Source organism: Ruditapes philippinarum, unplaced genomic scaffold (genome assembly GCF_026571515.1).
Source record: "Ruditapes philippinarum isolate M1 unplaced genomic scaffold, ASM2657151v2 ctg4660_1_1_1_1, whole genome shotgun sequence".
NCBI classification, from domain to species: domain Eukaryota; kingdom Metazoa; phylum Mollusca; class Bivalvia; order Venerida; family Veneridae; genus Ruditapes; species Ruditapes philippinarum.
In genome coordinates this window covers 77,606-91,286 of record NW_026866199.1, presented here as the reverse complement: position 1 = coordinate 91,286, position 13,681 = coordinate 77,606, and the positions used below count along the sequence as shown (strand labels likewise).

The 13,681-nt window shown below is 31.9% G+C and overlaps 1 protein-coding gene and 2 non-coding genes across 3 annotated transcripts in view; 1 reads left to right on the top strand and 2 right to left on the bottom strand.

Moving 5' to 3' along the window:
• The window catches only part of LOC132731671 (uncharacterized), a 39,903-nt gene that overhangs the window by 9,952 nt on the left and 16,270 nt on the right, over positions 1 to 13,681 (bottom strand). The window contains exons 11-27 of the mRNA XM_060717885.1: positions 13,098 to 13,235; positions 11,803 to 11,940; positions 10,583 to 10,720; positions 9,571 to 9,708; positions 9,257 to 9,406; positions 8,535 to 8,681; positions 8,264 to 8,404; positions 7,484 to 7,586; positions 6,272 to 6,393; positions 5,677 to 5,819; positions 4,816 to 4,844; positions 4,183 to 4,270; positions 3,099 to 3,135; positions 2,612 to 2,709; positions 2,357 to 2,476; positions 1,000 to 1,151; positions 368 to 503 (exon numbers count right to left, since the gene is read on the bottom strand). Coding sequence (XP_060573868.1) covers positions 368 to 503; positions 1,000 to 1,151; positions 2,357 to 2,476; positions 2,612 to 2,709; positions 3,099 to 3,135; positions 4,183 to 4,270; positions 4,816 to 4,844; positions 5,677 to 5,819; positions 6,272 to 6,393; positions 7,484 to 7,586; positions 8,264 to 8,404; positions 8,535 to 8,681; positions 9,257 to 9,406; positions 9,571 to 9,708; positions 10,583 to 10,720; positions 11,803 to 11,940; positions 13,098 to 13,235 — 2,018 coding nt within the window. The remainder of the gene's footprint in view (positions 1 to 367; positions 504 to 999; positions 1,152 to 2,356; positions 2,477 to 2,611; positions 2,710 to 3,098; positions 3,136 to 4,182; positions 4,271 to 4,815; positions 4,845 to 5,676; positions 5,820 to 6,271; positions 6,394 to 7,483; positions 7,587 to 8,263; positions 8,405 to 8,534; positions 8,682 to 9,256; positions 9,407 to 9,570; positions 9,709 to 10,582; positions 10,721 to 11,802; positions 11,941 to 13,097; positions 13,236 to 13,681) is intronic.
• Positions 1,445 to 1,518, bottom strand: Trnai-aau (transfer RNA isoleucine (anticodon AAU)). The gene has a single exon. It is a non-coding gene; the product is annotated as a tRNA-Ile (tRNA).
• On the top strand, positions 1,848 to 1,929 carry Trnal-aag (transfer RNA leucine (anticodon AAG)). The gene has a single exon. It is a non-coding gene; the product is annotated as a tRNA-Leu (tRNA).

The window sequence follows — 13,681 nt, the reverse complement described above, 5'->3', positions numbered from 1 at the left end:
ATCTTCTAGAGATAGTTCATACACATGCTGACCATCTAGAGATAGTTCATACACATGCTGACCATCTAGAGATAGTTCATACACATGCTGACCATCTAGAGATAGTTCATACACATGCTGACCATCTAACGGTCTTCCTTTGCAAAGTTGAGGTGACAAATAATGAAACCCACTCAAAAAATGACAAATAATTGAATTTTATAATTAATATTATCATATTAATTAGATAAAATCAACTTCACGCTGTACTTCACAGTAAAACATGATACTGGTTACCTTCAAACCAGGTACGGTAGACTAAAATAATAAACAAATAAAATTCATATATCAAATGTTAATTTCACATAGTGAAAAATTAAAGTGTTACCAAGTTTTGGACCATGTTTACTCGCTGGTGTCGTAGATTTTGCACACATTGATAAATGTTTACATATTCTTCTACATCTGCCTGTTCCACCAAATAGTCGAGAGACAAAAACGTTCCCGTCCGCCCTATACCAGCACTGGGGATCAATAAAAACAATTTAAGTTATCATAGCTAATTATATAGATTAATTAGTCTAACAAGTGTTTTTGTTAATGTACTTTTACTACTACATACGACACATCCTGCAAATTATTTCTTTATGTTAGAAAATGTTAATATGCAGCATAAATTTATTTGTTTATTTGAATTGATTGAATTAATCTTACGTGAGTTGCCTTATAATATAAAACTTTATCAAACGAGTTCAAGAAATTGATGTACAGCGAGACTTGCTTTCTTACACGAGGTAAATAAATTCTGTCTTATATGTCAACGAATATGAGATTCTTTTTACATGGATTTTGTCTATGTCATGTTGTAAATTGATACGTGTAGTTATTTTGTTATCATAATATAATTAATACGTGTAGTTATTTTGTCATCAGAATACAATTGTTTTATGTTGACTTTTTACTGTTTATTGCATTGGTGTCTAAAACAACCATTGAACTATATAGAACGCTCGCACTGACCTGCAATGTACAACAATAGGAACATTATCTTTAACATCAGATGTCCGAACTTTGTTCCAAAAATGTACCACTGATGATGCATACTCTGGCACGTGACGATCTGGCCAAGACTCGAAATGAAACTGTCGGACTAAACGACCCTCTATCCCTTCCTTAAATGAAATATATAAATTATGACTGTAAAATTTTGTCTAAAAATAGAGAAAATTAGTAAATAAATTTATTACCATTAAACATAACAAAATTGGCTATGGTTTCAGCTGGATATGATGGCACGTGACAGAGTTGGAGTTTGCGTCCCGGCACGTCTAACAAACGGTCACGAGATTTTAGGTCATTATAAATGAGCTAGCCGAAAAGTGAAATATTATCCGCATAAAGTTCACACGTAAAACAGTAAAAAAGGGTATATATAATAATAAATTATTGATATGGGGAAAAAAACTGGCCAGTGTGGGGGTCGAACCCACGACATTCGCGTTATTAGCACGACGCTCTAACCGACTGAGCTAACCGGCCTCATGTCAACCGCCTTTTAATTATTTGACATATCTAAAATTAAGATAATACACCAAGGATAACTTCTTCTATTCAATAATGCGATGATTTTTAATTTTAATGCAATTAAAAGCGAGTCAATATAACCGATTTAATAATACGTGTATATTTTGTTTTGTATATCCTGTTTACTGTATAGAAATTTAATAGCCATATCTACAATATCTATATTTAGCTCCATGCCTCATCGTGTCATTACGAAGTAAACTCGGTAATTTCCGTTAATTCTATTTTTAACTTTACTGCTTTACGGTATACACTTTAAACTTTTTTTCGCTTTCACATAACTTGGTAGCGTGGCCGAGCGGTCTAAGGCGCTGGTTTAAGGCACCAGTCTCTTCGGAGGCGTGGGTTCGAATCCCACCGCTGCCATATTTTTTTTGTTTAACTACGATATTTGTTTTTCTTTATTTTTCATATGGTTTACATACGTATATAGTGAAATGAAAGTCATATGACTGCAAACACATGTACATTTTCTAGTTTATGTTGAAAATCATTTTGGCCCAAAATATATGCTTATATAATTATGCTTATATTATAGACACAATTACAAATTTTACAGGTAATACACAAAATACTTAATATCGTCATAGAAAAACGTTCAAATGTTTTTGTACGATTTCAACAGTGATATGATAATAATTATACAATATTCCATTTTCACATCAAAGTTCGAGCGTGTGTATCCTCTAGTGTGTAGTTGTGAGTTATCATTTTTTTCTAGTATTTATGCAAATACATGAAGTGTTAGGATGTATACACGCCACATAATGAAGTGTTACATTGGCTACTGTACCTGGGATATAAAGAAAGACCTGATTGTAAAGTCAGCGAATGTTTCTGATTCACGGTACTCTACGATAACACTACCATACTGTTTTATTCCATCATCCGGCCAATACTGACAACATTTTACCTGTAACAAGATACATTCATCATTATAATTATCAAAGACAAGAAAATGTACGTATAGATTATTATATATAGTAACTATCATTTAGATATACATGTATATTTAAACTGAATAAAGAGGGATATATAGAAAACTCACTTTATTGTGTTCAACAAGTCTGGTTAAAATAATTATTTTACGACACTTCTTTTGCCAAATCATCCGCCAGAAATCGCAAACAAACTCCTCCGTCGGACCTGTAGAAAATAAAATAGAATTGTCACTTTCACTTTCAAATATACAAAAATTCAATGCTGTTATTGAATTTTGTTTGTATCATAATTAAATGTTAACGTTGTTATTGAATGTTGTTTCTAAAAAAAAATGTTGTTATTGAATGTTGTTTCTAAAAAAAAATGTTGTTATTGAATGTCGTTTATATACAATGATTTTATGTACAAGTATAAGTTATTAACAATATCATGTCATGCCATACATATGGTATGTTATCCTAACAAACATAAAATCTGCCAGATAAAGTTATTCAAACTAAGAAATAAAAATATCTATAGCTATGATTATTTTTAGTTAAGTGTATAACTTTAATAAATCTATTCTATTATATGCAAATAAATGTTATACTGACCTTGGGCAGCTATGTACTTGTGTGGACGGTTATAACCCTGAAATGTAAAACATAATGTACAACATAAATGTACAATGTACAACATAAATGTACAGCATAATTGTACAACATAAATGTACAATGTACAACATAAATGTACAGCAAAATTGTACAACATAAATGTACACCTGTGTACTCAGTAAACTGTCCGACGACACCAGTGTACTCAGTAAATTGTCCGACGACACCAGTGTACTCAGTTAACTGTTCGACGACACCAGTGTACACAGTTAACTGTTCGACGACACCAGTGTATTAGTAAACTGTCCGACGACACCAGTGTATTAGTAAACTGTCCCACGACACCAGTGTACTCAGTTAACTGTTCGAACGACACCAGTGTACCTCAGTAAACTGTCCGACGACACCAGTGTTATTAGTAAACTGTCCGACGACACCAGTGTACTCAGTAAATTGTCCGACGACACCAGTGTACTCAGTTAACTGTTCGACGACACCAGTGTATTAGTAAACTGTCCGACGACACCAGTGTATTAGTAAACTGTCCGACGACACCAGTGTACTCAGTCAACTGTCTGTTGACACCAGTGTACTCAGTTAACTCTCCGACGACACCGGTGTACTCAGTAAACTGTCCGACGACACCAGTGTACTCAGTTAACTGTTCGACGACACCAGTGTACTCAGTTAAGTGTTCGAGGACACCAGTGTACTCAGTAAACTGTCCGACGACACCAGTGTACTCAGTAAACTGTTCGACGACACCAGTGTACTCAGTAAACTGTTCGACGACACCAGTGTACTCAGTTAAGTGTTCGACGACACCAGTGTACTCAGTAAACTGTCCGACGACACCAGTGTACTCAGTAAACTGTTCGACGACACCAGTGTACTCAGTAAACTGTTCGACGACACCAGTGTACTCAGTTAACTCTCCGACGACACCAGTGTGTCAAGATTGATTAATTATTTTGGTTCTATTATTCCAAATTAAACTATATTTTATTGAGAAACGGGACAGTGATTTGAATTAGACACTTTCTTACAAAGATATTTTCAGTTACATATAAATAAAACGTCTTACACTTATATAACAGGCATTGATATAATCATTGCCGGAATCTCCTGCTATCATGTCAAGCTTCACTCGACTGTGGTCATCTGAAAAAGTGCTCGGAGTTAATACAGGTATTATATAACAGTACAGTCTGCTTCACTAGCAATGCTTGATTTAATTATCTACTTCACTAGCCTCATTTGATTTAAGTATCGAAACCTTAGTAAGATATTTTATGCTAAATTATATGCATTGGCTACAAAACTACTTTCTGTTGTTTTGTTGAATTTTTTATTATTTAAAATTTTGCATTGCGATTAAAATTATTATAACAGAAATGCACAAGTTTCTAATCAGTTTTACTATCTGGACCTGATGTTCATGGCGGGTCAGCCTCGCAAGGTCATAAAAAGGCAGCAACTGGTAATATTTTTATAAACTTTAAAAGAAATGAGTAATTTTTGGTTTTAAAGGGCATATTGAATATATAAAAAAACGCAAATCATTAATTTTTGTTTATTTAGTTGCTCGTTGTTTGTTGTTAGTATAAGCTTTTTTGTCCGTAAAACTTGTTACTTAATTGTGGCAGTACAAAGCAAAAGATTTCTTTATAATTCTAATTTTTACGCTAGTTTCAGTTGCGCTTTTTCCGTGTTTCACAGGGGTGGTGTCAGGCCTACTGCAAGGTCCTAAAAAGGGAAACACTGGTAAATAAATTTTATTAAATAACACGTAAATAAAAAGAAATAACAAAACAAGAGTAAATTTTACTTGTGGAGCTGTCATATTTGTTTTTTTACTTCATTGTCAATGAAAATAAAGCAATTAAAATGATTTGTTTAATAGCTTGCTCGTTCAAACAAATTTGTCGGCGGTACTTCAAGTTCCAACAAGTTTGTCGGCGGTAGTTCTAGTCCCAACAAGTTTTGTCGGCAGTACTTCTAGTTCCAACAAGTTTGTCGACGGTACTTCTAGTTCCAACAAGTTTGTCGGCGGTACTTCTAGTTCCAACAAGTTTGTCGGCGGTACTAGCTAGATACTTCAGATTTGTCGGCGGTACTAGCTAGTTACTTCAGATTTGTCGGCGGTACTAGCTAGTTACTTCAGATTTGTCGGCGGTACTAGCCAGTTACTTCAGATCTGTCGGCGGTACTAGGTAGTTAATTCAGATTTGTCAGCGGTACTAGCCAGTTACTTCAGATCTGTCGGCGGTACTAGGTAGTTAATTCAGATTTGTCAGCGGTACTAGCTCGTATCCTATGGTCACTGGTAAAAGGGAAATAACCCTAGCAATAATTTGCTTAACGCATACAACGGTTATGTCATCTTAGAAATTTTAATAATGACCGCTGATGGGTAGATTAATTGCAACGTTAACAAATATCTTTCATTATGATTTACATGTATTGTATATGTGATATTTCATCAGCTTAAAGTTTCATACTCCGAAGAGCTATACAATGTTTATTATTCTTTGTTTTAGACTGATAAAATGTGCTGTCATTATAAAATGATATTTACCTTAAACTGTTGAACTATTTCCTGTTTGGATGATTGTTTATCTTGAACATAATCCCAAAAATCACCGACTGCTATAGTTCCCCTCGGTTTCATCTCTGATAGCTTATAATTACTAGCATTAGAGTTTGTCCTCTTTAATTTAGCTGTATTTTGAAAAATAAATATTGATCAAATGAAGTCGCACTATTAAATTGATAACATTAATAAACTGCTTATATTAATAAACTGCTGACATTAATAAACTACTGCTGACATTAATAAACTGCTGACAAAAACAAGGACATTAAATAAACTGCTGACAATAAACAATGACATTAATAAACTGCCGAAAATAAACAATGACATTAATAAACTGCTGACACAAATAAACTGCTGACATTAACAATGACGTTAATAAACTGCTGATATTAATTAACTGCTTGCATTAATATAATGCTGACAATAAACAATAACATAAATAAATTGCTGACATTTATTAAGTTAAAGTAAATCAAATTAAGTCTTGGATTTTTTTTAATTAATAATTAAATGGATGTACAAATATATTTATAAACTGTCATTTTATCAATTTACAAATTACAAGTGAGAATTGTACCAGATTCCATGTTGATATCATTTTCATAAACTCTCGATACAATAGATAAACTTCTTGGTGACTTTTCATCCTTCACATCTTTCTTCAAGCGACGTTTAACGTAAGCCCATGGAAGAGTTCCTCTGTAAAAGTAACACCGTGAATATAGCGGCCTAGCGGCTCGGGTTATATTTACAAATAGCCGTTTATATAGGGCCATATAACAGTCCTGTCAACAATCTTTATAACTAATAATATAACAGTAACATCACGTACTAGTAATTATAACAGTTACATCGTGTATATAACAGTAACATCGTGTATGTAACAGTTACATCGTGTATATAACAGTAACATCGTGTATATAACAGTTACATCGTGTATATAACAGTTACATCGTGTATATAACAGTTACATCGTGTATATAACAGTAAGATCATGTATATAACAGTTACATCGTGTATATAACAGTAACATCGTGTATGTAACAGTTACATCGTGTATATAACAGTAACATCGTGAATATAACAGTTACATCGTGTATATAAGAGTTACATCGTGTAAATAACAGTTACATCGTGTATATAACAGTTACATCGTGTATATAACAGGTACATCGTGTGTATATAACCTTTACATTGTGTTAATATCACAGTTACATCGTGTTTATAACACTTATATCGTGTATATAACAGTTCCACCGTGTATATAACAGTTGCATCGTGTATATAACAGTTGCATCGTGTATATAAAAAATTACATCGTGTATATAACAGTTACATCGTGTATATAACAGTAACATCGTGTATATAACAGTAACATCGTGTATATAGCAGACACATCGTGTATATAACAATAACATCGTGTATATAACAGTTACATCGTGTATAACAGTAACATCGTGTATATAACAGTTACATCGTGTATAACAGTAACATCGTGTATATAACAGTGACATCTTGTATAACAGTAACATCGAGTATATAACAGTTACATCGTGTATATAACAGTTACATCGTGTATATAACAGTAACATCGTGTATATAACAGTGACATCGTGTATATAACAGTTACATCGTGTATATAACAGTAACATCGAGTATATAACAGTTACATCTTGTATATAAAAGTTACATCGTGTATATAACAGTTTACTTACACTAATAAATGAATATATTAATTTGTAAACAATAAAGGTATAGTTAATGTATACTAGTTGAACATATGTCTTACTTTTTATATATCCAGTATCCAATGAATACACCAACGAGGCCGGCAACAGCCAGTAAACATCCAAACACTAACATAACTATACTTCCTGCAGATAACTGTACATCTAGAAGTTTACAATAATATATACATATATAAACATTTAAATGTAAAAAATGTTGTATATTTTTATAATTTAGAATGTCTATAACGAGATTTGATGTGACTTGTTGATTAAACGACTTTTATTTTATTTAAGTCTTATCATTGTCAAACTCATATCATCAGTACATACACTTTATATAGTTATGCCATTCTAAAATAGCATTGTAAGAGACTTCTAAGTATTAGTTACGGAGTTTTACAACATTTCTACACCAAGTCTTTAAAATAAAGAACGGAATGATTCCTTTGTATAACTTAGATGTTTTATTATGGAATGGTTGCTCTATATTATAACTTAGCTGTTTATTATACTGATCATGGACTGATTGTTCTGTGTAACTTTAATGTATTATAACTAAGCTGTTTGATAACTTAGCTGTTATATTATACTGGCTCTGTATAAAATAGGAGTATGTTTATTAACTGATATAAACTTTATGTTTTATGGGTATTGAATGTAACGATAAAGAGGAAGGAAGTGATTTTATTATAAAACGTAATCATTGTATATTTTTGTCCATTCGCTATTATCAAAATGATTTGCATTTGTATTCGTAAATTATACAAACTTTTTTTTCGTATAATTTTATAGTTTTATTGTAAAATAAATTGAAAAAGAAAAAGAAAAAAAACACTGACCTTTCTGAAGGCATTTTGGACCTTTGAATCCACTTTGACAACCAAATGGACACTGACCAGTGACTTTGTTACAGGGTGTCCGATCTCTACAAGCACCGCACATAGACAGGCAGTCAACCCCGAATGTACCGTCATAACACTCTAAATTATGTACAATAAATATAGATATATAAGTAACCTGTAAACGTTATCTATCATGTCAAATAATCAAACTTCGGAATGTTAATTATTTATTTAAATATAGAAAAAACTGTCATCGTGTGTACCGTACCGTATTGACAGAGCGGAGACCGGTATCCAGGATTTAGACAACCCTGCAAGCATCCACCTGTAACTTTATCACACACGTTACCTCCAACACAAACGTCCTCCGAACATTGACGACTACAATTATATCCAAACAGACCATCAGGACATTCTACAATACAGAAAAATACAATATATAATTTTAAATGGTTGACATTAACAAATATTACCTTTTTATATTTCTATTTCAGGCGAATCCCACTGACAACAATTACAACTTATACACTCAGTTTAAAAGGTATTCCTAACTTTAGAATTATTTATAGAACATCTAATCATGCGGCATACTTAAATGTATATAACCAAAGTCATAACTTAAAAATTACCGACTAGAAAAAGGAGCATTGATACAGATTTAAAAATTTACATGCAGTATAATATAGTTACTTCAATACCTGTAATACAATTGGATATATGTAATTGGATATATGCGCTGGACAAAATTACTATATTTGATAATATTTAGTGATCATTTGGAACTGGTTTCTTTACTTTTAAAATTTGACTGACATATTTCATTGGACATGATATAGTTGTTATTAGGATTGTACAACAATAAGTTAATATTTTCAATATATGACTACCGTCATAAGCTCCACATGCTTAGAATAATTATAAACTTGTTGTTTTATCAATTTGCAATATTACACACGTTCTAAATGTGATAAATAAACTAGAATATATGACCTGTATCACACATTGGCTGCACGTTATTCACGTATACACCAGGTGAACAACTATCCTCACAAACTCCTGTTACTAGGTGACATGTATTGTTGTCACGACATCTACCACATGTCTTCAAACAACCCTGTCCATACGTCCCGAATGGACAATCTATAAAATAATAATAAAACATTTTTAATCAATACGCTGTCATATTTTAAATGGACGCTGTAAAATGATAAATGTTAAACATTGTCTTGTGACCAGTTATTACATTTGGTATATTCGTTTCAATCAACAGTAAGCAATGGTAAGAACAATTATAAAATACATACCGTCTATACAAGTGGGTGGATTTTTTCCGACAACACATCCGCTCAAACAATGACCATTGACTGGTTCACACACGTCACCAAATTTACATGAGCCACACGTCTCATTACAATTGTAACCAAAACTTCCTTCAGGACATTCTATAAATCAACGTTATATCTTTTAAATAAGACCCCTTAGTTTCTTATATAATACGATCTGCTTATATCATTTAAATACGATCTGCTTATATCATTTATATACAATCTGCTTATGGCATTTAAAATACGATCTGCTTATATCATTTTATACGACCTGCTTATATCATTTAAATATGATCTGCTTATAACATTTTATACGACCTGCTTATATCATTTTATACGACCTGCTTATATCATTTTATACGACCTGCTTATATCATTTTATACGACCTGCTTATATCATTTAAATATGATCTGCTTATAACATTTAAATACGACATGATTGTAAATCTGGTAATAAATTGGAAACGTTGCTATCATGTAAAAATAAAACTATAGAGAACAAACATTTGCGATATACCGAGCAACAATATTCTGACAAAAAAAGAAATTGTACTTCCATTACGACCTAGATTGATAGCTATCGCGTGCGCACATATCAAATTTAAAGTTTCATATGTCCCTCCCTCATATCACCGAACAAGTGTGGAAGGTAAACCGAATATCAAAACTGCGTTGTTGTACTTATGAATATCTAAGGAACATAAAAGTTGCCTTCAAAACGGTAGTCAGATCGTCATTCTCAAGAATGATCTTAAAAAGTAACAATTTCCTGAAAATATTTGTAAAATACTCGTGTAAATTATAATGAAATAGCAGCCACTAGATTTTTTTTCATTTCTTTACATTTGATTTACTCCATTTACTTGTTTCGACTTACACAGGTTCGTCAATACATTTGCGCAGTTCCTGTGTTACACGATGGAGTTAAAAGTGTTTTTTTTTTCTCACCTAGAGTATAATTACAAGTACATGTAGTATGTAATTTTCGTACCTAGAGTACAGTTAGAAGTGAAGTAACCACGATCACATCCGTCATCACATAATCCAGAAACCTTGTCACATGGTTCACCATCATAACACATACCACATACCCCGTCACAGTTGTCACCGTATGTACCATTATAACATTCTATGAGAAAATACACAATAATGCTTTATTCTTTATATATCTTTATCTTATATTCAATGATTTTTTTTGTATATAAAATGTTTGTTTGTATATTACTGTTATAATATAGAGATAGTTACCGAATAAATCCTGTTTGTACAATCATGTGTCAACATTTTCGCTTTGCTTTATTTTTTATCTTTTAATGCCTAGATGAAAATCATCTCTTAAGATCATCAATCTCAAAAGATGTTTGGAAGGTAAGAGATTGAAAGTTCTACTATTATTTCTAAACAAATGTATGACCATTTGTGTTCCAATCCCTCAATAAATGATAACTAAATTGTCCGAATACACATTTTTATATTTTATCTGAACTTTGACTCTCATGTGTGACCTTGACCTTGGTCGCCGTTATATTGAAATCCCTCTAGGTATTGTAAGTTTTGCTCCGGAGAAGTGTTTTTAAATAACCTCTAACTTTGGCTTTGACCTTTGACCCAGAGACCTAATTCATGCGCATTACATTGCTTCTGACAGTTTTGAACACTTGTATGAAATTTCATTAGAACCTCCCTATATGTGTAGGATATATGCTCTGAACAAAATTACTATATTTCATTATCTTTGGTGACCTTGACTATCATCTTTCGTGACCTTGACCTTGCATAAATTTAACCTAAATCACATGTTCTACACCAGTAGTCATGATAATGACTATTCATGTTTCAATTCCTTAATAATTGATGACCAACTGGACCTAAATTTGTACGCGACACTCCGCCTCACAATGGTGTACATTTGTACTAAGTTATATTGAAACCCCTCAAGTGTTTTTCAATGACCTCTAAGATTTAGTGTGACCTTCATCTTTGACCTAGAGACCTGGGGTCCATGTGCGCGATACAGCTTCTCATAGTGTTGAACATTTCTGAAGTTTCATTAAAATTCCTGTATGCATGTAGGAGTAATGCTCTGGACAATAATCGGACGCCGCCCGCCCGTCCGGCCGGCAGGGGGTTGGGGGACTATAATACGATCCGTTTTTCAAACAGGAGTTTAAAAATAATTTCAAAACTGAAAGACATTAGATTTTATAATACCTATATCACAACGACCGCCTTGCCATCCTGGTGCACAAACATCCGGGCATTCACCAGTAAATATATCACAAGCCTCGCCATTCAAACAATGACCACATTCTACCGTACAATTGTTACTATAGAAACCTGGTGTACATTCTGTAAACGATTCGACTTTTATTAATGATACTATTACATATAATATCAATAAATGGTAACAAATTATTTTATTAACAAGCTACGACAGGTTTAAAATATATATAGTTGCTTATACGTAAAACAAAACAATTATTTAAACTAGCTTCGTGTTAAGCTTAAAAAACATAAGTGACTGTAATAAATGATAATCTTATCTTATTTTTTTCACAATTTAGTGCATCTACTATTTATATTTTTTCTTTTGTTTATAATTCAACATGATATACTATATGGTACACATAGACTACATTGAAACATAGATGACCAATGTGATGTATTTTATTGGTACATGTATTTTACTGGTATATATTTAACTGGTATATATTTTACTGGTACATACATGTTTTACAAGTATAAGTTTAACTGGTATATGTTTTACTGGTATATATTTTACTGGAATATATATTACTGGTATATATTTTACCGGTTTATATTTTAATGGTTTATATTTCACTGGTATATATTTTACCGGTATATATTTAACCGGTATTAATTTTACCGGTATATTTTAACCGGTATATATTTTACCGGTATATATTTTACTGGTGTATGTCTAACTGGTACATGTATACATTTTACCGGTATATATATTACTGGTATATATTTTACCAGTTTATATTTTACAGGTTTATATTTTGCTGGAATATATTCTACTGGTATATATTTTACTGGTATATATTTTGCTGATATATATTTTACTGGTATAAAATTATGTTTTACTGGTATATTATGTTTTACCGGTATATAATTTACTGGTATATATTTTACTGGTATATAATGTATATTTTACTGGTACATATTTTACTGGTATATATTTTACTGGTATATATTTTATTGGTATATGTTTAACTGGTATATATTTTTTCCGGTATATATTTAACTGGTATATATTTCACTGGTATATGTTTATATGGTATATATTTTACTGGTATATATTTCACTGGTATATATTTTATTGGTATATGCTTTACTGATATATATTTTATTGGTATATACTTTATTGGTATATACTTTACTGGTATATATTTACTGTTATAATTATGTTTAACTGGTATATATTTTGCTGGTATATATTTTTACCGGTATATATTTTACCGGTATATATTTTAACGGTATACCTTGACTACACGTATCACCTTGGTAACCAGCTTCACAACCACCTGGTGGACATGATCCGTTAGTTTTGTCACATGGAGCACCATCAACACATAAACATTTATTCTCACAGAGATAACCAAATGTACCGTCAGAACAATCTACAACATAAATCAAACTATTTTATTACGTTATCTTATATCATATTGAATATTATATTTCAATTGAATCCGCCCATCAGAGATCATAAATTATGTTAAAATAAATTTCGGGAAAAGGATATCGCGAAACGTGAACCTACAGGATTTTGATATTGACTGGGCGCCTATTTCTTGTTTTCATATGGATAAGTTGCGTATAAAAGTGACTATTTTAATTATAATATACCAAACTATGTACTATATACTTGAATCAGTCACCAATCATGCTTGGTAAACAGTGCAGGTTACTGCTGGTACAGACACAGACACTTGGGATGTGGAGCTAAAAACGCCTTTAAAATCCAAATAAAATGCATATTTGTCAATCCCAGCACATGCATCGATCATATATATCAAAAAAACTTAAAAAGCCGTTTTCAAAAAAAAAATGATATTTCAACGTCTAT